The sequence below is a fragment of the Diuraphis noxia genome, unplaced genomic scaffold (genome assembly GCF_037042655.1).
Source record: "Diuraphis noxia isolate RWA-SAM2 unplaced genomic scaffold, SU_Dnox_SAM2 contig0003, whole genome shotgun sequence".
Taxonomy (NCBI): Eukaryota; Metazoa; Arthropoda; class Insecta; order Hemiptera; family Aphididae; genus Diuraphis; species Diuraphis noxia.
Window position 1 is genome coordinate 51,112,271 of NW_028301713.1, and position 25,648 is coordinate 51,137,918.

The 25,648-nt window shown below is 26.0% G+C and overlaps 1 protein-coding gene across 2 annotated transcripts in view; it reads right to left on the reverse strand.

Annotated features, from left to right (window-relative positions):
- The window catches only part of LOC107166965 (cell surface glycoprotein CD200 receptor 1-like), a 242,660-nt gene that overhangs the window by 81,048 nt on the left and 135,964 nt on the right, over positions 1-25,648 (reverse strand). For both annotated transcript variants that reach the window (XM_089224621.1, XM_089224620.1), the window contains 2 exons: positions 18,028-18,227; positions 841-1,002 (listed from right to left, as the gene is read on the reverse strand). In XM_089224621.1, coding sequence (XP_089080747.1) covers positions 841-1,002; positions 18,028-18,227 — 362 coding nt within the window. The remainder of the gene's footprint in view (positions 1-840; positions 1,003-18,027; positions 18,228-25,648) is intronic.

A 25,648-nucleotide genomic window follows, 5' to 3' on the forward strand; every position in this document is an offset into this window, starting at 1 on the left:
ATTAATAATACATTTGTTAATTAATACGATTTAAAATTAGATTTCCTTTAAATATAAATTTACTTTAATCTGAATAATATGGTCTTCCACAACATATTATCATAATATTATCAAATGATAAATTTTATTTATCAGAAAAGTAATATTCTACGTAAAAATTATAAAATTCCTTTTAAGACCAAATGATCATTTACTTATTCTTATTAAATTAAAAATTAAAAACTTCATCGAACTACCTATTATTGAAGACTAACAATTAAAAAAATATTCAATATATAAAAACTTATCTAAATTGTAATTTTATGTAGGTTATTATAAAACATAAAGTATTTTACAATGCAATAAAATATATGTGGTTTGTTATTATAACATGTCACGTAATTTATTGTCTTAAAAATATATCCAAATTTTGGTAAGCAAATAAAAAAAAAAGTTAAGTTAAACATCGTATGTGCACTAGAAATATATTATGGAAAACCCTAAATAGTATTATAATAGTATGTCCTCAATATTTATCAATGAATAAACCATTATCATAAAGTTATCGATTTATTTAACAAGAGAAAAGCTTTTCATAAATTAAATATGTAATTTATACCATTATTCTAATACGGAGTTACAAATAGTTTCTAAAAGGTTTATCTCGAATTAATTTAATACTGTATTGAATAGTAATTTAATAATACGTATAAGTTTACAGACAGTCCATTATCACGAGCATATACCTAGATAGTTTTTTTTTTTTTAATTTCACCGCAATAAACTGTTTCTAATTAAAAAACCCACAATGATTATGATGGTTATGATGGTTATGATAAAATAATTTTAACCAAAATTTACCTGACATTCGTATGTACCGTTATCAATCTTGGCTACTGGTGATATCCTCAAGTCCCAGTCATCACTTTTCTCTGAATGAAACACGCGAAAACGTCCGTCATTTATGTACGTCAACACTCCGGAGCTCAGTATATGCCAATCTCTCCTTCGTACCCAAGACACCTGAAACCATTATTTTTATTAAAATTGATTTTTCAACATGCAAATATATTATAGTAAATTATTACCTACATACAACACAATGATGGACATTAGTACACAGTATTATCGAGCTGTCCAAAACCTAGGTATGGTGTTATAATAAATACATTTATAGAATTATTATGTTATTATTTTACAATGTATGCAATTATTTTGATCTATATCTTAGAATAAAATAGACATAATTTCCGATCCCTGTGTAGTTGTCAGTTTATCACCGAGATTTCATTACAAATACACATCAGGGTTAAAATGATTAAAAATCAAAAAATAATTTATGAATCAACATGATGCGAGAACATTACTGCATGAATTTGAAGACAATATTTATTGGTGCATAATTATTAACTTATTATTACTTTGTTATAATAGTATATAAAATTCTAATTATGAAAATACTATACTTTCTCCTTTTTAATACTAATATAAACATTATAAGATTATTAATACATTGAATTGTATAAAAGATAAAGTTATATATCAAAAATAAATAAAAATAGTTTATATTATAGTAAAAAATTTTGAAAATAAACATTGATATAAAAAATAGTATGAAAAAAGTAATGAAACTATAACAATTATGTTAGAAGTTAAAATTCTGCAATGTTTCTGAAAATAGCCTTAAATGGGTACGATGAGAAGACGATTTATTCACATAAATACAGCCAAATAAGAATTCCTAAAATTACGGACCCACTAGGAAATCTCTTATTTTCCCTTTTTAATAATCCTCAAATACTATCTCTATTTTGAGTATGTGCACCTTAATCCGGGTCTAAAACACGATATGTAAATATGGTTTACTGGAATTGCGAATACAACCCAAATTGCTTAAATTGTTAGAATCCTCATAAAGCTGAACATAATTATCAATCCTGGTTATATCTTTTGATTTATTTTGTGTATAATTCATTTTTCAAATTATTTCATATCAAATACAAAAATAAAATAAATTAGCGTGTTTGATTATGTTTCATTCAAATAGCACACATATTATACCAACTTAATTTTAATTGTAAAGGTACTATGCTTGGGTGTTCCCCAGTTATCCCCCACAACTATTATCAAGATTTCAAAAATATACCAGTTGCCTTCAACCAAATATACCAGTATCCCTCACATATTAATATATACACGATTACAATATATAGCCCTAAAATAGGGGAGGTAAATATACAAATGTCAATAAACAAATTCATATGATTGGAATCACATATAATTTGTATCAAATATTATATATTATACAAATAAGATGGATAAAATGAAAATTGTATTAATAATAATAGCCTATTTGGTGCAAAGCAAGGATTTTACCAAAACGCGGATTTTAGACGCGTCTAAGTGGACAGCCGATTACCTAACGTCAATTATTATATTAGGCTTTATCGGGATACGCTTGTTATTATCATTTATTATATCTTTATTAGTATTTTTATGGTTGTTAGAAATTATTATATGATACGATGTAGGCACGTACGATGATACGTCTTTTGATAGGTACATTTTAATAGACTAAAAGCACTGACGTTATTAACACGATGGAAAATATTACGTGAGTGTATAGTGAAATGGGCAATATTTTGTTAGTTTTAAATAGGTAATTATACTTTTTATAAAGATCGCATTACATAAGCTGGTGTGAAATGGCGATGTACAATAAAAACATGTACATCAAAGCTGTTTATGAGTGAAGATGAAATTGTGCTTTTAAAATTGGTTATCGAACACAAACATTCACCGCGTAAAAATTTAACAAAAGTAACCATTTCCAATAATTTAAAACGGAAAGCTGTGGATGAAATTTCCAAACGCCCATTAAAATTAATACGTGAAGAAGTTTAATCAAATATCGTGAATGTAACATTAAACGATGTAAACTCCATTCACAGAAGCATTTATCATGCAAGAAGAAAAACACTTCCACCACTTCCAAAATATATTTTTGAAGTTCACTCAGCATTATCACTATTACAATTAAATACTTACAAAGGTGAGAATTTTCTATTATATAACAACGAGATAGAAAATATGGTATGTTTTACTATAGAATAAAATTTAAAATTTTTATGTACTCGAAATAATATTTTCGTAGACAGAACATTTGAATACTATGCGAAATTTTTTTTACAACTTTTTACAATACACTGTGTTAAAAATGGACATTAATACATTATATTCCATTAGTGTTTTCATTACTGCCTAACAAATCATCGAAAACGTATGAATTATTATTTAATATGTTAAAAGAAAAATGTTCTGGCTTTGAACTTGAATCCAATTCGTCAATTATTGTATCCGATTTTGAACAAAGTATCCATGTAGCTTCTAAATTTGTTTGGCCATTAATTACAGTCGTGGGGTGCAGATTTCATCCAAATCAGTCATGGTGGAAACGCATACAACAGTTAGGATTAAAGCCGGATTATATGGATCCAAATTCAGATATTGGAAAATGGCTTCACTTAATTTTCGGTCTCTCATTACTACCCTCTAGTGAAGTAGACGATTGTTTTGTTGAGGATCTGATGTCAATTCAGCCTTTATCAGAAAAATTAGTTGAATTTTCTGACTATTTAGTTGACCCATATATTTCCTTAAGTTCGACTTTTCCACCTTCACTGTGGGCTATGAATTCAATTGATTCAGAAAGGACTACAAATGCATGCGAATCATTTCTCCGTCATTTTCGAGGAACTTTAGTAGTGCTAGTGCACATCCTAATATTTTTATTTTCGTAAATGCCATAAAAGAAGTACAAACAAATACATACATTTCTATAAGCAGTGAAAACAAAATTAAAAATATTACAAATCGCACATACTTAAACAAAAAATCCAGGATCGAGGATTTTATAAATAAATACAAAAACAAAAATATAAGTAGATTAGATTTTAAAAAATCTGTTAGCAATTATTATAAAAAAACATAATTAGCCACTTAGTATTATAATTAAATTATTTATTATAAATTTTTGTCATAATTTATTTATTATTTGTATATTTACCTCCCTTATTTTACGGGCTATATATTGTAATCGTATATATATTAACATGTGAGGGCAACTGGTATATTTTTCTCTAGGTAGTTCGGGGGGAATAGGTATAAAAAAAGGTACTTTGGGCAACTGGTACATGCCCCTATGCTTTATGCTTAATTTATTCGTGGATATCTATGCGTTTCAATAGGATATTTATAAACTTGGTAACTTATTTTAAAATAAATTTAAAATCTATAGATTGTATTTTGTTGATATTAAGAATGACAATAAAAAGAAGGATAATAAGGTAAATATTATATTGTAAACTAATTTATAGTATTTATACTTACTACAATGTAAGCTTATTTTTAAATGATCATGTAGCATTGTCCCCCTTAAATATATATTATGAGTTATGACGTAATATATTTTATTTTTTTATTTTATAATTTAGATCCTCGAAAACATTGACCATCGGGCTGACACAAAAAATACAATAAATTATTTAATTGCCAAGCTATAATAGTCAGATAATACTGATAGCAATATATTATATAAACATAATATTGTAAACAACTTTTAACAAATACATAATAAAAAAATTAAAAAAATAGTATTTACTTTTTATCAATGATTACAAATATGCGACTTAGCGAGATTTTTTTATCCTACTATTAAAAAATCTAAATGTTAACCATTCATAGATTTTATTGAATCATACTTGATAAATCTACAGGACTTAATTTAACATATTAAATTATTAATGAACCTAATGAAAACCGAGGAAATCACTTTGCTGTGTAGAAGTAGTTGTGTAAACCTAAGTAATCAAAGCTGGGTAGGTCATAGACATGGTTTAATGAATGAGTTCAATTTGAGTTCAGTGGTACAGTTTTAATACATTACGTCAAGTTATTTACTGTAATAAATCAATATATTATGTATATAATATTATCTTATATGTCTTATTATATCTAGCTATTTGAAATATCAGTAGTTTTTGAGACTCTATTTCTGTACAAATATCCATTTAATGTTTTTTTTGTTATATATATATATATATATATTATATATCTAATAATAATATAACAATATTACTAAATTATTTTATATAAATTTGCTGCATGATGTAACTAACTTAAAATTTATTTAAAAATTAATACTGAAGTTCCGTAGAATATTGTGTAAATAGTTTTGTTTTTTTATTACCACAAATAAATAAAATCATTAATAAACAGAATCTAAAAAAAATCAAAATCCTTCAATTCATTATACATTTGGTGTCATTTTCACAAATTACAAATCCACCAACATTATATATACGATCAATAAAGCAAATAACACCATGCTGTATGCTTGATTGTTGTCTTAAACATTAACATCAGCTATCTACCTAATATAAATAAAACTTCATCTACGAGACCTTCTAACAGTTTTGTATATACCACAGAACATATTTAGTTCTAGATTACAATATTCTTTGTTATACTTTACCAATAATTAATATTTATTATTCCTCATAATAGTTTTCAACTACTTAGATGTTATAGGTATTTTTAGGGAGAATTTTATTTTTGTTTATTTCATAATAGAAATATTATATATATTTTAAATCATTTAAATATTTTCATTTATAAGTTATAATAGTTTTATTTATCTGGATTTTTTTTGAAATAAAAGAATTATATTATTAAAATCACTCTTAAAATACACTTATAATGTGTTATAATTTTTTAACTCCCTAACCAGCCTGCACGCAGACTGAAAAGAAACTGGAATCGCGACCTACTATTCTAAAAAAAAGCGGGTTAGTGGATGTCGATCTGCTGTACATTAGGGGGTGGGGTGGACCTCTGGCTAGGGTAGGTTAAATTTGAATGCAATGATCGGTATCATTGTAAACGAAAAACGATTCTGAACGGAGATGATTTGTCAGTGTAGGATAATATAATATTATATTTAAATATTGTCATACTCGTACATTCTATTTTGAAATAAATATTTTATTTTTCAATAAAGACGCATTTTCCATAAGGCATGGTTAATCAATTTTTCCAAAAACATTGCATGTAGTTATCATAATTCATAATACCTTATCATATAGATATACGAATACCTGGTTTGAGGACAAATTTTACGCGATTTCATAAAAATTTAAAACTCAAACGCTCAAAACATTTTTCCTATTATGACGCTTCAAATTTTCTCTATAGCTATTTGAAGCAAAACTTATGGAAAACTTGGTGTTAAATTTTATAACCTTAGATATAAATACAAACAATATTATGAATTTTTAACTACAAAATAATTTGCAAATATTCATGGTTTTGACGAATTTTTGTCAATATTTGAAATTCAAATGCTAATAAAAATTTAATTTGAATTTCCGGTGGACATTTTTTTTTGTGATAAAGATCGACAAATTTGTAAGGAATCTTGTATTAAATTTTCAAATCTTAGGTATAAAAGGAAAATTTTTTATGAATTTCTACAATAAAATAATTTACAAATTTTCGCGATTTTTACGTATGTTGTCAAAATTAAAATTTGAATGCATGTAAAAAAAAAATGTGGCTAAATATTTCTTTTATTTTTCAACTGCTATTGTAAAAATATGTTAAGAGCCTTGTATTAAATTTTCAAGATTTTCCACTCAAAAAATAAATTTTTATCGATTTTAATTTAAAAAAAACTAATAATGATCGAAAATTCCATATACCTATGAATTGGTCAACTTAAATCAAAATTTTTTGAAAATTTCATGGTAGATAGAATATAGTTATATAAACATTCGGTGAAAATTTCATGAATCAATGGGTCATTTGTTTTAAAATTACATCAAAAATCAAAATCGATTTTGTCGAAAACTGATTGTACGTAAAATTTCCTGTTTTTCCCATAACTTTTATTTTGTTTATCCCGATTATTTAGAAAATATTAAGAATTTTTTATTTTTGACCCCCAAAGTACCAACTAGACTCACTTTCTGATCGAATAAGGCACTGAAGTAAAAAATCGAAGCACTTTTACTGCCCAAAAACGTGATGACAGACACAAAAAAAAAATATTCATGGTTTTGAAGAATTTTTGTCAATATTTGAACTTCAAATAATAATTGAAAAAAATTGTATCTATGTATTTTTATAATTCTTTTTAATCACTATAAGAATAACTTATGAGGAACTTTGTAAAAAATTTTATCGACATTTCCAAAAAAAATTTTTAGAAAAATTGAAAATTTCAGTCGTCTATAAATATCTCAAAAAAAGTCAAAATATTTTGAAAATTAAATCATGTAAAGGAAATGTCGATCTTAATAACTGGTAAAATCTTCATGTATCTACGACTTATACTTTTTGAATAATAACAAATATTTAAAATCATTTGAGGATAAATCGTTATCGTTACGCTATTTCGCAAAATTTTAAATTCAAACGCACCTAAAATTTTTCCTACAATGATGCTTCGAGTTTTCTCTATAGATATTTAAAGGAAAACTTATGGAAAACTTATTGTTGTGTTTTTAATCCTTAGTTATAAACACAAAAAAGCGGGTAAGTCGTGTATGTTGCTCTGCTGTACAGTAGGTTACAAGTGGGTTACTGTAATGGATGGAATTAAATTTGAATCCAATGATATTATATCATTGTATACGAAAAACGATTCTGAGCGAAGACGGTTTATCTGTCTAGGAGATATTATAGATTATTAAAAATTTTCAAATCTTAGTTTTAAAAAGAAAAATTTTTATGAATTTCTAGTTTGAAATAATTTGCGAATTTTCGTGATTTTTACATAATATGTTGTAAAAATTCAAACTTTGAATGCTTGTAAAAAAAAAATTGTGACTATGCATTTCTTTTATTTTTCAATTTTTATTGTAAAAATATATTATGAGCCTTGTATTAAATTTTCAAATCTTAGATATAAAAAGAAAAACTTTTATGAATTTCTATCTAAGATAATTTGAATATTGCCGTAATTTTTACGTATTTAGTCAAAATTTGAACTTTAAATGCTTATAAAAAAAAATTGTCAATATATATTTCTTTTATTTTTCAATTTCTATTGTAAAAATATATAATGAGCCTTGTATTAAATTTTTAAATCTTAGATATAAAAGGAAAATTTTTTATGAATTTCTAGCATAAAATAATTTACGAATTTTCGTGATTTTTACATAATATGTTGTCAAAATTCAAACTTTGAATTCTTATAAAAAAAAATTGTGACTATGTATTTCTTTTATTTTTCAACTTCTATTGTAAAAATATGTTAGGAGCCTTGTATTAAATTTTCAAATCTTAGAATTAAAAAGAAAAACTTTTATAAATTTCTATCTAAGATAATTTGAACATTGCCGTAATTTTTACGTATTTAGTCAAAATTTGAACTTTAAATGCTTATATAAAAAAATTGTGCCTACGAACTTTTAATATTTTTTAACTTCTATTGTTACAATGTGTTAGAAGCCTTGTATTAAATTTTCAAGCTTTTCTACCGAACAAATAATTTTTTATCGATATTTATAGAAAAAAAAACTAATAAAGTTGAAAAATTAATATGTCAGTAAACAGCTCAAAACAAATTTAAATATTTTGAAAATTTTATCAAATATATAACACGCCTATATAAACATTCAGTCAAAATTTCAAGTATCTGTGGTAATTTGTTTTAGAGTTACACCAAAATAAGGAAATCGCTAAAAGTGAAAATCCAATGTTGTAAAAATTTAAATTTCAAATGCTCATAAAAATTGAATTTGAATTTCCGGTGGAATTTTTATTTGTGATAAAGATTGAAAAACTTGTAAGGAATCTTGTATTAAATTTTTAAATCTTAGATTTAAAAAGAAAATTTTTTATGAATTTCTAGCTTAAAATAATTTTTGAATTTTCGTGATTTTTACGTATTTTGTCAAAATTCAAACTTTGAATGCTTATAAAAAAAAATTGTGACTATGAATTTCTTTTATTTTTCAACTGCTATTGTAACAATATGTTAAGAGCCTTGTATTAAATTATCAAGCTTTTCTGCCTAACAAATAAATTTTTATCGATATTAATTTAAAAAAAACTAATAATGATCGAAAATTTGAAATGCCTATGAATAGTTCAACTTAAGTCGAAATTTTACATATTTTATATTTTGCATGGTGGATAGAATATACTTATATAAACATTAGGTGAAAATTTCATGTATCTATGGTCATTTGTTTTAAAGTTACATCAAAAACCAAAATCGATTTTGTCGAAAAATGAGTGTGCGTAAAATTTCCCGTTTTTCCCTTAATTTTTAGTTCGTTTTTCTCAATTATTTAGAAAAGTATTTAGAATTTTTTACTTTTGACCCCCCAAAGTACCAACTAGATTCACTTTATGATCGAACGAGGTACTGAAGTCAAAAATCGAAGCATTTTTACTGCCCCAAAACGTGATGACAGACACAAAAAAAAAAAAAAAAAAAAAAACACATCATGGTAAAATCAATACATTCATCGCTCCGCTCAGAATCTAAAATTTTATGATTTGTCAACTTAAATGACTTGCAAATTTTCGCGTTTTCGACAGATTTCGTAAAAATTTGAACTATAAACGCTTATAAAAAAAATTGTGACTTACGATTTTTAATTTTTTTTAGCTACAATAAGAATAACTCATAAGGAACCAACCTTGTATTAAATTTTCAAGTTTTTTTGGTCGTCCAACATTTTTTCACCGGCACTTCAAAAAAAAATTCTCAAAAATTTTTAAAATTTCAGTGGTCTATAAATAACTCAAAAAAAGTCAAGAAATTTTGAAAATTAAACTGTATATAGAGATCACTAACCATAAACATTTGGTGAAAATTTGAAGTATTTATAGTGATTAGTTTTTGAATTACAACCATATAAAAAAACCGATTTGGTCGAAAACTGGTTTTGCGTAAAAATTCCCATTTTTATGTCATTTTTTTTTTTTCTCGATTCTTTTGAAAACTGTTGGAAAATATTAACTTTTGACCTCTACAATGCATAAAAAATATTCACTTTTACATCAGAAACCATCCCCAAAGTTTGAAATTGAAGCATTATTTCGACTAGTTATGCTGTACACAGACACAAAAAAAAAAAAAACACACATCATTGTAAAATCAATACATTCATCACTTCGTGCAGAATCTAAAACAATCATACTTGTAGAACCAAATAATCATCCTTACTGCATCTAGATAATTAAAATAATTAAGAAATTGTACGAGGGTTATTACCAGTGGGTGACTTCTCCTATCATGTGATTCACGCTATGTTCATATTATAATTGTTATCGTAATGACTTATTGAACAAATTTATGTGTACAGATTGTCTTTTTCTATTTTTAATAGTACAAAAAAAAAAAGAAAAGTTTTTAACTAAATTGCATTGAGTCGAAATGTAAAGATATTAGTGTTATTTACTATATGGTAATATAAAAAACACCAAATTATTTTTTTTTAAATTATATCATGCCAATGGGGGATGAGGTGGCTGAGAGGTCTAACGTGTCGGCTGTGGCTCGGCCGGACCGGTTTCGATTCTCAATCATCGGGCGGCATTTTTCTCCGGGCAAGTAACGGTGTCTGGAGAACAAGTGCCGCCATCCCCCACTCCGGGGCATGGCAGAAACCTACGGGTGCCCCATTAAAACTTCTGCCAAACAGGTCTCTGGTTTAGGTTAGGTTTGTACACCTGGACAATAGCGCCACACGAGTATTTTTTATTTCATGCTAATAAAATGGTAAAATAAATATTTTATAACAATTCCAAATATCTACAATTGTTTAAATTTGTGTTACAACAAAACATATGAATTATATTTTCAACGATTTTATTGTTGAGTAAATATTTCTGTTTTTCTGATAATTTTTAAATGTTTTTGGAATATTTTGCTTTTGATCTATTCACATTACTAATTTTATTCTAGCAATCACTCTGAAAGTTAGAGTTTGAAGCAATTTTATTGCTCCAAAACGTGATAAATGAAACAAATACAAAATTCAAAATATAAAATACACACAATATTTGATAGTTATACAGCCATTATACGTTCAGATTGCTAATAGATAATAATGCATAAAATATGTTATTTATTATAATGAGTAAAAGTACTAGAGTTGAAAAATTATAAAAGAGCCTAAAAGACTTAAATATTATATAATCTTTACGTGGATTATATTTAACTTCATTTAATGTTTATAACTATACTGGTAGAATTTGAGGTAGAGAATTATAAGTGAACAATGTTTTAAATCTCAACTCATTTTCCTAGAAACCATTTGGGGCATATATTTCATTATTTTATTCAAATTCCCAATACAAAAAGAAACATCCTGTCAAGTCACAACTAATATAAATTGAGTTCAACGATTTTCATGAAAATTAATTTAATAAGCAACAATTCTTAATACTGTTATTTATCTTTTCGTAATAAAACGGCATGAGTAATATGTATAAATTAAAAATATCTGTATAATATATTTTTGTAATCTGGTACAATATAATAAGTGCATTAGAACGTGCAACAATTAACGAAAAACTATTGTATCAACCATCGTAGAAGTTCACTTGGTTTACCGTCAATTCAATTTACCAACCAACATCACAATCTGTTCATTTTTTCGTTTTGATGTTGTAATTAAGTTAATACGATAGTATGATAAAATACATTATATAGGTACATAAAGAGGTATGTAGGTACTCTAGTAAAAAAAAAACCCTAACAACAAATTATTTTTGTGTAATTTTACAGTTACATAATTTACTTCTATTTGAATTTGGGAGAATCTTCGGTCTTAAAAAGAATACGGAAAACAATGAATACCTACGAAAGAAGAATGAACGTAGAATTAAAAGTATTATTTAATGGAACAGACCTATTAAGTGTTCTAAAAAGCTACTTAGCTCGGCAGGACATGTATGGAGAGCGAAAGATAGATAAGTATATAGGGTCCCAATCTGAAAGTCAGATTGAAAAAGACTAATAGGACGACCAAGACAGCTGTGAAATGATCACGTTAAAAAAAATTTTGAACTCTTAGGGATCAAGGATGGAGAAACAAGAGTATTGGATAGAGCATGGTGAAGCATAGGGGAAGCGGCGATGGGTCTAAATGGCCTGGAATAAGACTAAAATAAAAATATATAAAAAATATAAATATATTTTTTACTGAATCTAAGAGTCAACTAAATTTTAGTTCAAAGATTTTCAACTGTTATAAATTGGATGATGTTGGGTATGGATTGAGGATAATTTTTTAGTGTTTTGGATAGGGATTTGGACAGGTTGTGACTTGTTCGAGTATTGTTTTAAGTTCGAAATTCAGTGAGAATACAAATAATACTGTTGTTCATAATATAATGTTCAATTTGGGTGAATAAAAAATAAATATTTAAACAAATTTTAAGATACATTTGATACAGATTTAGAGAGAAAAATTGATTTTTTTATTTATTAAAAAAGATAATTTATCATTCAATATTATATGAATCACTTAAGCATTTTGTTTTCAATTCACGTAATTATAATTGCGCTTAATGTAGCTATTCAGTTAACTATCATATCCAATGTTCTTTGTATATATTGATAAAATCATGTCCAATCTAGAGAGATGCATGCCGTAAATTTTCTAGAATTTTTTAATTTCCAAATACTCAATTAAATAAATATATTTTGATGCATTATTGAAGTATAACATGTTAAAAACTTATTTACAAATAATATTATACTTTATTAAAGAATCATTTTAGAAATATGGTGATGGTAATACAACTTTTTTACTGTTTGTGAAATATTTAATGTGCATTGTTTCCAACCTGTGAATAGATAAGTAAAACATACTTGAAATATATAAAATATATAAAAACAATCGTTTTCACTGAAATTTGAATTATATTAATCTTAAGTTATCTGTTTATGTTTTATGTTTAGTACTTTGGAATGCTTTGAAACTAAATTATAAATCGTTTAGTATAAGAACAAAATAACAAAAAAAAAAATCCAATAACCTGTAATATATATATACTTAAATGCAGTGCGATAAAGTATTAATAATATTGACTTGGTACACAAACGTGTTAGATTAAAATGATGGTAATATTACGATGTATCAGTGAATACATTATATTCTGTTTACTTCTATTGCGAAAACAAAAAAAAAATTCTTACATGTTTTTCACATTTAAAAGTTAGCTTGAACTATATAATATATGTTATGTATATTTCTTTTCTGTTGTATTAAGGTTTATACTGTGCTTTGAAGTAGGGAGTAAAAAATAATGTATTGTCTATGTTAGCAAACGTGCATTTAAAAAATTTTTACAGCTTTGCCCAGCTTAGAGTAAGGAAATAATGTATGAAAGCAAATACCAAAATGTAATGTATTTTAAACTTATTATATGAAACAAATCTGAACCATTAACAGTTCAATGTTGTTAGAAATTGAAATCATGAATTGTATGGTTGTTTAATTTCAACACAGAATTTGTCACATCATGCGGACTAACAAATCTTATTGTGATATTTTAATTTTCATAACCTTTACCTATTATAAGTTTTTTTTGTTTTTTTTAAGTATTATTTTTAAGTAATAATTTGTTAAGATTCATATGTAATATTATTATACAAAATATGTTATACTCTTTTTTATATGCGTATCTAGATAATAAGTTGAATTTTTTCTAACTTTTAATACAATATCTCATCAGTTAATAAGGTTACTTATAAATTGGATATTCTGAAAAATTGAGTAAATAATAAATAATAAATAATTAGAATTAAAATAAAACTTATTTTTTTCGATCTAAAAAAAAAAAAATATTAGGAAGTTAGATATATTGTTTATTCACATTATGAAAAAATTTAAAATAAACAATTTTACGAGGAATTTTTGCTCATTTTTCAATTCTGAAATTGGCCGGTTTTAATCTCCCGTTTTATTTTTAACGTTTATAAACATTAGATAAATATGACTATATTCTGGCAAAGGCATGGAGTATAGTCAGTATCTTCAACTATTTTAACGGTTTTTGGGTCATTAAACAAGTTGTTTTGCTGATTATTTCTAAAACGCTAAGTTGAGATCGATGATATGATAAAATTATTGCTATCAGAACTCGAAAAAAATCAAAAATTTTAGAAACTATGACATTAAACACTGAAACTCCGTGCCAATATTTTAGATGCACTTGTAAACTATAACGCACATATATTTTATCGAAGCTTATCTTAAAGTACCACAGCATGTGATTTGTATTGTTACCACAATAATGAACGGTTCTGGAGACCCGATAAAATGTTTTTCTTTTATAAATCTCTACATGAAATACAGCGATTTCAAGCTAATAATTCTAATTTCTGATTTACATTATATATGATTTGATATAAATAATATCTGTGACATGAAAATAACGTTTCATATAGACACTTTAGGAATATTATCAATTCGAAGTTAGTGGTTTAAGTATGAATTTTACAGTCAGCCTATATTAATTAAGGCATAACAATTATTATTGGCAACGGGTAGTGCTTTAGTTCTAGATTTAAAACTGCAGCCTACATTTTATCGTTTGATATTTCAAATCTTGTTTAAAATATACAATTAAAATATGGTAGAAATATTTTACTTAATATCATCTCTAATAGAATACCTTATAAGTATGCAAGAGTACTCTGTAGTTTGGAAAACGTATTAATCCCATATTATTATAGCCGTTGGTATCATGATATAAATTTAAGTTCATTATTATACATTGTATATCATAACATTATTAATATATCCAACAATCTTGATATTAAAATCAATATGTAGATTGTAGGTACATGTCTCGTCTTATAATAATTTGCAGTTTACTCTTCTTATTACTTAGGTTATTATAAATTGTATAAGTTCTTGGTGTTTCATCTAGTGAATCGACAAATTGTTTCTGTCCTTTCGTAATTTAATTTATGTTTATGGCTTTTTGTTTTTGAAGTAGGTGAATTATTGAGCTAAACGAGCCAGCTGTCCCAATGATAATAATTTAGGAGATATCTATACTTAATTTTGATAAATTCCAATTTCCTAAGTGATGCTTCACATAAATATGTAGATCTAACGTAAATCAGTATAGTTGTACGCTAACAACAGAATTTGTGGTATTAATTGTGTATATCGATTACAGTGCATAAAAAAATATATAAATATATATTTTGAATTATTATTATCTTTTGAAACACCTTCGTTCTTTCATATAGAAGTATACAATCAAATTGGAAGTGAATAAGCTCACTCTTGAACAAATTTGAATATTTTAATTTATTATGCCTTAATTCATTATATGTTTTAATAGAAAGATGTTTGGAAAAAATGAAATAAATATCATTTGAAACTGTACCATAGTTTCACATTGTACATTTTCTTTAAATTTGAAAAAATCGATGGGCGTAATATGTATTCACCTAGCAGGTCAATAAAATATGTACTTTACTGTTTAGTTATATCAACAAAGAATACAATTTTATTTGTATCAATATTCTCATGTTTTTAGTAGTTGCAACATGTCAGCGTATAGTACATCAATAAAATATTTAATACATTTCACGACAAAGTGTTTCTAGAAATTTTCAATTACTAATTTGAAAATATCATCATAAATAATATGAACATAATGATTTCTTACAAAGTTCATGTTTGACCACCGACCGTGGAACATGTGTGTTATATCGTTTACGTTTTTATAGCTTTCGATGGCACGTCAAACTTATCGACGATCTTCAGTTAAATATACTAATATGATTTAATTTTTATTATATTACACGTACATACTACTGTAATAGTCGAATCATGGATAACGCCACTGGCGGGAGCAATGTCATTAATAAGTTCAATAAAAAATACACTTCGTTGAATTCGCAAAAGGAACGACTGCGTCCCTACGGATCCAAAATCACTTTTTGATCTGGAAATTCCTGAAAAATTTAGAAAAAACAAAAAATGGCACACTATTTTTGTTGCACAACAGTGGCCCTTCAAATAATCGAATAATTATATTTTCATCTATATTATTCTATTTTATTCATCTGTTAACAACTTTAAAAGAAATTAAGCCTAATTTAAATCCAAAATCAATCATGACGGACTTCGAATGTAATGCTTTTAACGCATTCAAATATGTATTTTCAAATATAAAACAAAATGGTTGCCATTTTCATTTCACACAATCTATATGAAGGCACATTCAATAAATTCAAGGTTTATCAACAAAATATAAATTAGATCTTAATTTTGCTTTACATATAAGAATGATATCGGCTTTTCCTGTTGTGCCACCAAACAATGTTATAGTCGCGTATGAAGAATTGTTGGATTCCCCATTTTTTTGCGAATATGAAGAATTTCTTAAACCACTAACTAACTGTTTTGATGACACGTGGATTGGACGTCAAGAAAGAAAAAATGTTCAGAAATCACCATGTTTTAATATAATGTTATGGAACTGCTATGAAATTTCCAAACGCCAGGGGACCAAAACCAATAATTATATTTTTATTCGATTTTTTAAAATATTAATAAAAATAAACAATGTATAGATATCACAAAAATAATAATTGTCATAATTTTAATTTTTTTTATATTTTCCATTATTTTTTATTCGCTATTTTATTCTTTCAATTAAATGATTTTCGCTGTTTTGTATTCAATATTATATCGTTTTCAATTTTTTTACTTTTGCTATTTTGGAGGTGAACTGATCATCTTGAACCCAGCTGTAAAATGTATCCAGTGTGATAATGATCATTCATAATTTATTCTTACGATAATTTGTTAAACCAATAATAATTCACAGTAAAAATGAAATTTTGATTAAAATTATTCTTAACATGAAAATGATTATTTGATATTATTAACTTCACGTTTATTCATTAAACTAATTATGTTTTATAAATATTAATAAAATATTAAAATAGTTTATTTTGATATTATTATATTTGAGTCAATTAAACCAATTAAATCTATTCTTATACCAATTTAACGAGGCTATAAGTTTCAATAAATATTTTTATTTTTTAAACAATTCGCTCAGATGGTTTATTTGTGAGAAACTCAATTTTCTGCTTGTAATAGGTATATGTACATATTCCCCACAATAAAATAACTTATGCAACGTATAGTATTCAGAGCCATAAAATCGAATAATCTTATGTACAATCGTCTAAATTGCCATTACATTTCTAGAATATGTATTTTTATTCTTATAAAAATGACGATAATATTATTTTCACGGTCTAGCATAATATTTGTAAAGAAGTATTGAAATTTGTAAGTTGTAGGTATAACAGTACTGCAGCGGTAGTTTCAACCTAAACTAACCGCAATTTTCGTTTGAATCCAAAACGGTACTCTGGGGTGCGTGTTATATAAAACGACTGGTTAAGCAATGGGGATACACTATTTTTTGATCCAATAACATACATAAAGCAATATGAGAAAAAAAACAAGGCAATACCACCGGCATGTAAAATATATTTCATCAGTTATTTGCATACGGTCACGCGTGTGTCGAAGAATTCATCCCGAGGGAATATTTTTTTCTTTTACTCGTGTGACACCATCACCACGACTGCCCTACCACTCTCACATTCCACCCCGTGACATTCCCGGTCCCCCTCCTCCGGGGACCATCAGTCCTTGAGTGACTTATTTGCGCGTTCGTGTTATTTCTATTATAATGTTGTAGAGTTTACAAAACTTCTGAAATACGAATTATTGGACGAGTGTTGGTATTTTTGTTTGCGTGTAAGGCAAGAGCAACCTACGTGAACGACTCTATTACAGCCGTACGCCGTAAGCGCACCAACGATTACTTACTGCCATTGAGTCAAGCATTTCAAATCAATCGTTTTGCCTCTGCGATAATATTACGTTACACTTACCTATCATCCCGCGCCGTAACGTAACCTTATAATAAATATTCACCTATGTTATACAGTATACACCTCCGTTTCGGACTTACCATTTTCTCGGACAAATTGGCTATCTCGCAATGAAGCAATGCCGTACTTCCTAGCTGGACTGTAACATTTGTCGTGCCCACGTGAATGATTGGCTCGGGTGTTGGCGTGGATGGCGCCAACGTGGTGGTACGCAGCTTAACTGGAGGCTGGGCATCGATGGCACTCACCGGGTCGGACACGTCCAAGTGTAGTTCGTGTTCTGTAAAGCGACATTTACAAAAACAAAAAAATGTAATTAAACACTTGTGAAGTGAAGACAAAGTGAAGTTAATGTGCTTGTGGTAGCAGTAATTAATAATTTTGCAATATTAATCTTGTATGTATGTGTGTCAACTGAAACGCAATAATTGTTAGACACGTAGGTACACATTCATCGCAATGAAAATTTCTAGTTCTTGAAATTAACATTAACGCGTTTCTCTTTTAATTCCTAAAATATCCTCACCCACCTGCATGGTTTAATCCTTCACGCAATCAACTCGGCATTCGAATAACTGCGGTATTAGGTACACATTTATAAAATAGTTTCAGTTTTCTTTTCACCTAGTCGATGTAGGTATCGCACGAACCCTTTAAGTCGACCGTACCGAAATTTCAATTTTTCTAGACATCTGTAATTCGGTACATACACGGTGTGATTTCATTATTGCGAAAAGACACCAAGAGCAGACCACTCGATAAATCTGTAGTAGACAACGTGAAAATAAATACAATCCAATAAGTTTCATGTTGAATAATCTTTCGACGCATTTAATGTTTTATATTTACGCACAGAAACGAAATACAAGTAGTTGTTTATTCAACGAACAACCGCAAATAATGTATTATTGCTCTATTAACATCAGTAGCATGGAAAAAATAAAAATAAATATATCAGAAAGTATTGGTATAATTGGTCGAGTTGATAAAATTATTAGAGTTTAGACTTAAAATCAGTTTATAAACTATGTGAAAAGTAAATACACTAACCATACTTTAATACAATGGTATAGAGAGTGGTATTAATGAGATAATAATGCTTAAATATAATTTTTTGATTCTCCATAGTACGGATAGATATTATACAATTTTCACAAAGTAGAAATCGTAAAATTATTTAATTCAAAATCATATAGTATATTATACCTTCCACACAGTATTAGTTATAATTAAAAAATGAAATTCTTAACATTTTGTAATCGAACATTACATATTGGCATTTGACAATAAATACAAAAAAAATATACTATAATAATTTGTATATTCTATAAAAAATGCAGTATCTTAATTTTTCGTTTTACACATTTTAAATCAAAAATTCAAAAAACTGGATTTTTAAACGAAAAATAAAAATTTTATTTTATGAAAATCAAAAAAATGATCATTCAAAGAGGCTTGAAATTTTGGTTTCTACCTACTCATAATTATGTTATTATCTATACCAGTGGTTCCCAACCTTTTTAGTTTCGCGGACCACTAATTTTGTGAAAAAATATTTAAGGCCCATCCATACCATATCTATATACGTTTTCATAAAATTATAATAATATATATTATATACATATATACATGTATATATTTAGTTATTAGGAATAAAAACTTTTAAAAATTTAAAAAAAAAAAAACAATTGTTTATTAACTTAATTATATTATATATATATATATATATATATATATATATAATATTTAATATTATACCTATGACTCGCGGTCCAGTACCAAGCTGCTCGCGACTCACAAGTGGGCCACGTGCCACAATACTACACATAATAATTTTTAATTTTAATAAAATAATCAGATAAATTTCAAGTTATAGTCCTACGAATCTATTCACACTATTTTCAATGATGCTCACTAATTATGGGTCAATAATAATTAATAAATAATTATTAATGTATTTTAATATCAATGATTAGTTATTGCCAAAAATTAGTTTGAGCTATTACAATGTATGTATAATAATATAGGTGTAGAAAAATAGACTGCAGACGTCACCTCTAAAAATAGTTTTTATCTTCTAAAATGATTGATGATTAAATTTAATTGAACACATCCATACATTTTAAGTATACTCAATGTATGATATTTAATATGATTTACATTACTATTCAATTCTGACTACACGTCGACATATTCACATATTATCTTAACAAGTCCCCCATCATATTTTTTACATTCAACTTAATATTATTATGTGTACTGATCAGTTTACAGTTTCAATTTGATTAGGTTAAGTACTTACAATTGTAGGTATTTCTACTATACTCTTTCAAACTACCAATATCAATATCTAATGATTCATTTGTCATGGTTTGGCGGAATTAAAAATTATATAGAAAATCATTGGACCATATAGATGTTCAAGATAATGGCTTAAGTAAGATATATTTGTATTCTTAAAACATCCAAGTTTACGGATTATTGTATGTATAAATGATAATATTTCAAATACATAATATCAGGGCAATGTAAAGCATTTGAATTTTCTCCTACATCTTATAATTAAATTAAATTAATACTTTTTTGACAACAATGCAAATATTTCAAAAATGTTATACAAAATATTTGAAAAATCAAATACACACAGGTAACATTTATAACAAGTATTCATTTTTGATGTAGATACAGCTATAACACTTTTGAATTTGTAAAATACTGGTTTTACGTGCATTTTCCTGTTTTCAGTTTTTGATTTTTTCCAACATATTTTTAAACAATCTTCCCCTCCCTATAATTATAAAATAATTGATCCAATCGTCTTCTTGAAATCACCCTCAAAATTGAAGGTTCGGGATCAAATTTTTTATTTCTTAAGGTCACATCAGACATTGCACAAAAGAGCATGTACCCCATTTGAGCTCCTAGGGTTATGGACATTTGCGCCCAAAATAAAAACTTAACACCCTGATTGCGTCCATTGAAAATCCAAATGCACCCAATTTGCGTACAAATTTGCTGTAATTTATAGTTTAAGATCGTTTAAGACAAATCAGAAAAAAGTTAATCTTTTCAAAATAATTATAAATACTACTCGGTATACATATTATATTTCTAAATATTATTTATATTGTAGAAAATTATAAATCGCTCCACTTAGAATCAAATAAAATCACTTAATAATACTTTATAAACAATAAATGATCTGCAAGATATGTAGAGTGTAATTTTATTTCATCTTTCTTACAGATGTACGAAGTGTGTTCCTATATTATTAGCAAAGTATTGTACGTTTTGCATGATACTTCAATGTATTCAAAATGATCTAATAAAAAATAAATCACTATTATATTTAAATAATATTCTAGCATAATATGAGGGGTAAAATGGAAGCAGCACTTGAAAAAAATTATATAAAATTGTGTGTACCAAAAATTTAAATGTGGAGTTTCGTTTTTTACAGAAGAAAATCAAATTTAATTTTATCGAATCTGATATTAAGTAAATATTTCCATTTCAGTATTTTCCTAATTATCTTTAATATTATCGGGAATTTATTATTTTTGACAAACTTTGTTATAATATATTATAATTTGCTATCGGAAATTACTATCAATATGGAAAATTCAAATTTTTTTCTGGGAAATTAAGTGTCTTAAGATTTCTAATTGAATGCATATTTCCTAAAAAATTTATGTTTTATTATTTTGTATGTATAAATTATAATTTAATATAAAGTATGATTTTTTTTTTTATAATTTAAGTGTTAGTGTGTTAACATTACTTTCAGGAAATTTAAGATTAATTATTGCAATGTCTTAGACTTCCTTGATACAAATACTATTTTAAGTTCATTAAATAATTTGAATTATCTGTAGTCCTTATATTTTATATCACATTTATCTTCTATGACATGATAAATTTAAATTTGAATTTAGTTCCTCAGTATATTTTACCAAGTACTTTTTCCTCGTATCCGTTATGTAAACAATTATTTTGAACTTATTTTGATGGTAACTGAAAAGTGGATTATACATATAGTTTGGACTCTAAAGTATAGAAAATATTATTGAATATTTTGCGTTTTTGATTTTATATTATTCACAAAATTTTAAGTAAAATTATATCATTATTTTTATTTATGTTAAAAATATTAAATTTTAAAAACACTTGTCTTATTTCACTCTCAAATAAAGTCCAAAACTGTATAATAATTTCAAAATTATAATACATTATGTATAATAATACACTATTCTGAGATAAAATATGTTTAAAAGTTATATAAAGTTTTTAAAAAAAAAGACATGCTCCAAAAAGTAATAGATTATTATTATATATTATGAATATAATTACTATCTTGGTAAATATTAATTAATATTCCGTTAATGACGTTAAAATGCATGTAACTATATAATTTTAATAGCTAAATACCCCACGTTCGCTGGTGAGTAGTTTATTTTTTGTGGTGAATTCTAGGTGAAATATAGATACCTTTATAGGTGTATCTCGGTTTGAGTGTGTCTTATAGTTTATGGACAAACTGGTATCAGTCGTCGGTGTTCATAACATTGTAAAATCACTCGACCCAGATGAGCAAACGCAAGTCATGGATTGGATTTTGCACTTGGCATATTTTTTAACATGGATTACCTTATTATACTTATATTATGTAATTCTGAAATGCTATACTATTAATATTCAAAAATAGATCCATGATTAGTCTATATTTTTAATTCAAAAATAAAATTACATTATAACTTAAAACACTATCTAATAAATTAACTAATTTGCCAAAATTTATTAATTACTGCAAGAAAACTATACCAGAAACCTTGCATAAAATATAAAAAGCTCTTCAAAAAAAAAAAAAACTAACAAACATTTCAAATATATACAGATAAGAGATAGCTTAAAAAGCAAATCTATTTTTAAAATTATAACACTTGTCAATAAATTGGCAGAATTAATAAAAATTTAATGTTTCTATGGTTAATTCTTTCTGAATTTCTAGTACAAACTAGATCAAATTTTTGACTAAAATCATGCACAAATGATAAACAAATTAAAATAATGATTGAAGATCTTTTTCTGCTCCAAGACGTGATGACAAACACAGCAAATATGTAAAATCGAATTTATCTGCTCAGAATCTTAAGTAAATTTTATAAGTAGTATAGTTTTGTAATTTTGAAATACAATAAAATAGTATTGTAATGTTTGAGTTACACTATTTAAAAACACGAATATTTTTATTTATTTGTGATATTTTTAATTAGGAACTGAACATGTATCATTTATTTGGCTAATTAAAATAAAAATAATTTTCAAATTTTTAAATCACAAATGTTTCTTGTATTTAAAAGTTCTGAATTTTAATATATATATATATATATATATATTTTATTATTGAGAAATTTCTAAATTTCTAATCGATACAAATAGGTATTGAAAGTAAATAGAATGAATGAATATAATATGTATATTCACTCGAATGACTTGAGGAGAGAAACCGTTCAGCAATAGTACATTTCAAATGATAAGGGTTTTAATAATTTAAAAGAAATAATTAACTGTTAAGATATAAGAGTATAAAAGTATATAAAAGTAAATAAATTATTCTATTTATTAATGATTCAATATGCTAACCAAAAATTTCAACTAAATACTGCCAATCCTGGATGATTTATCAATCATGTCTATCCCCTTCTTTTTCAATTTATGATTTTTTAAGCTTACTTGAGGACTATATTATTTTGAAATTTTCCTACATGATAACTAATAAGTGATCTGTAGAGAAATAAACTTATGTTTTTAAATAAAAATTTTCTAATAAGCTATTTTAAGGGTATTTTTTCTAAAAATTTGAATATATCAAGATAAAAGATATACAATATTATTATTCTTAGTACAAACATTTTTATGACTCAAAAACTACTCGATCAAATTTTAAATTAAACACAGCATTTTCAAATTGAATCATATTATCTTTATTATAATACTTATAATATAAGTAGGTAAGGTTAGTGAATAATACGCTAGAAATATATTGGTGACTACAAATATTTTAAGTTACTGGCTTATATTATATGAGTGCATACTTAAAAATCATCTACAAATCAGAATACATTTAACTCTTGATTTAAAAAATATAAATTTAATTAAACTTTTGAATTTTTATATTTTACACAGTATCTTTATTATTTTATCATGATTTTCAAATAAATAATAACTATTATTTTTTCTGTACATTGAATATTTTATATACAAGAAGTATAGCCCCATAACATAATATCATAAAAATAACAATAATTAAAAATGAATCGTTGGTTTAAGTACGCATCAAACATAATATGATTAATTATTACTTGATTGATTATAGTATAATAATATTATCAACAATATATTATATATATATTTTTTTTTTAATGGATACCTAATACCTATTGACAAATTATTTTTAAATTAAAAATAAAATATATATTTTTATACTACCAGCCTTGACGCCGACAGCTATTAACAATCATTTACCGGTCACTCTATAATATTATAGAATTTATTGCTATGCTCTAGGTACTACCAATATCATGTTTTATACTTTAATTCAATAATCATAACATAATCTAACGACAACTATTATATAGATATCTACTACTATGTATAGATAATATGTGAAATACAGCGTCATCAACAATTTCGGGACATTTATCTGACCGCTCAGACTCCATTATATTATATATTATTTACGGTGAACGCCCCACGAATATAGAGGTGAAATTCGTATCAAGATGTCACATTATATTAACACGCGTGAAGTTTGCGGGCTAAGCTTATAATATTATGATCGAGACACGATGGCGGCATTGACATCGTCGCATCGATAAAACTACGACAACGACGATATATTAGTATTATATTCTCAAAGAACAGCCATTCCGGTGCTGTACATCAGTCTATGTGTACGCCGCAAATGTAGCTTGTGGAAGAGATTATTGCATCAGTAATATATATATTATACACATCGTAATATATGGAACGTGATATTTTTACAACATGTTCGACCGATGTATGCAAATGAAAGCACTTAAAATGGAACGTGCAAACGGATAAAAATCTACCCCGCGATTGTCACCAAATCCTTTTTTGATTAACATATTTTTTTGATTTTGATTTTTTTTTTTTTGAATAACGTACCAATACCTATATAATACTAGTATAATAATAATAGTAATAATAAACAGCAGCAATGTGGCATATAATACTATAATAATGTACATCTGTATCTATATATTCCATAATACAATATAAAATACCTGACGTAGATTATAAAGCTCTCATATTTATGAATTCACCACACACGAAATGTTTGTATTAATTATTTTTTATTGTATAATATTATGAACCATAAGAATATGACAACATGGCATGTAATCTGAGAGTAGTAAAAAAAAAAAAATGTTAATTTAATAGCAATGATTTTGATTTCATCACTGTTACTTTCAGGATGTAAATTGCGCATAGTATAATATAAGTTAGGAAGAAGAAAACAATAGGTATTAGTATCTGTGATTTTGTTGCGTAATATAATTTGTATATATTTTAACGTCAATCGTTTTAATGTCGTACACATTTTTTATAGCCAAGTCGATTAAATCGCTCAATGAAGCATGTTTTGTATTCTGTTAACGCCAACCCGCATGTGGATAA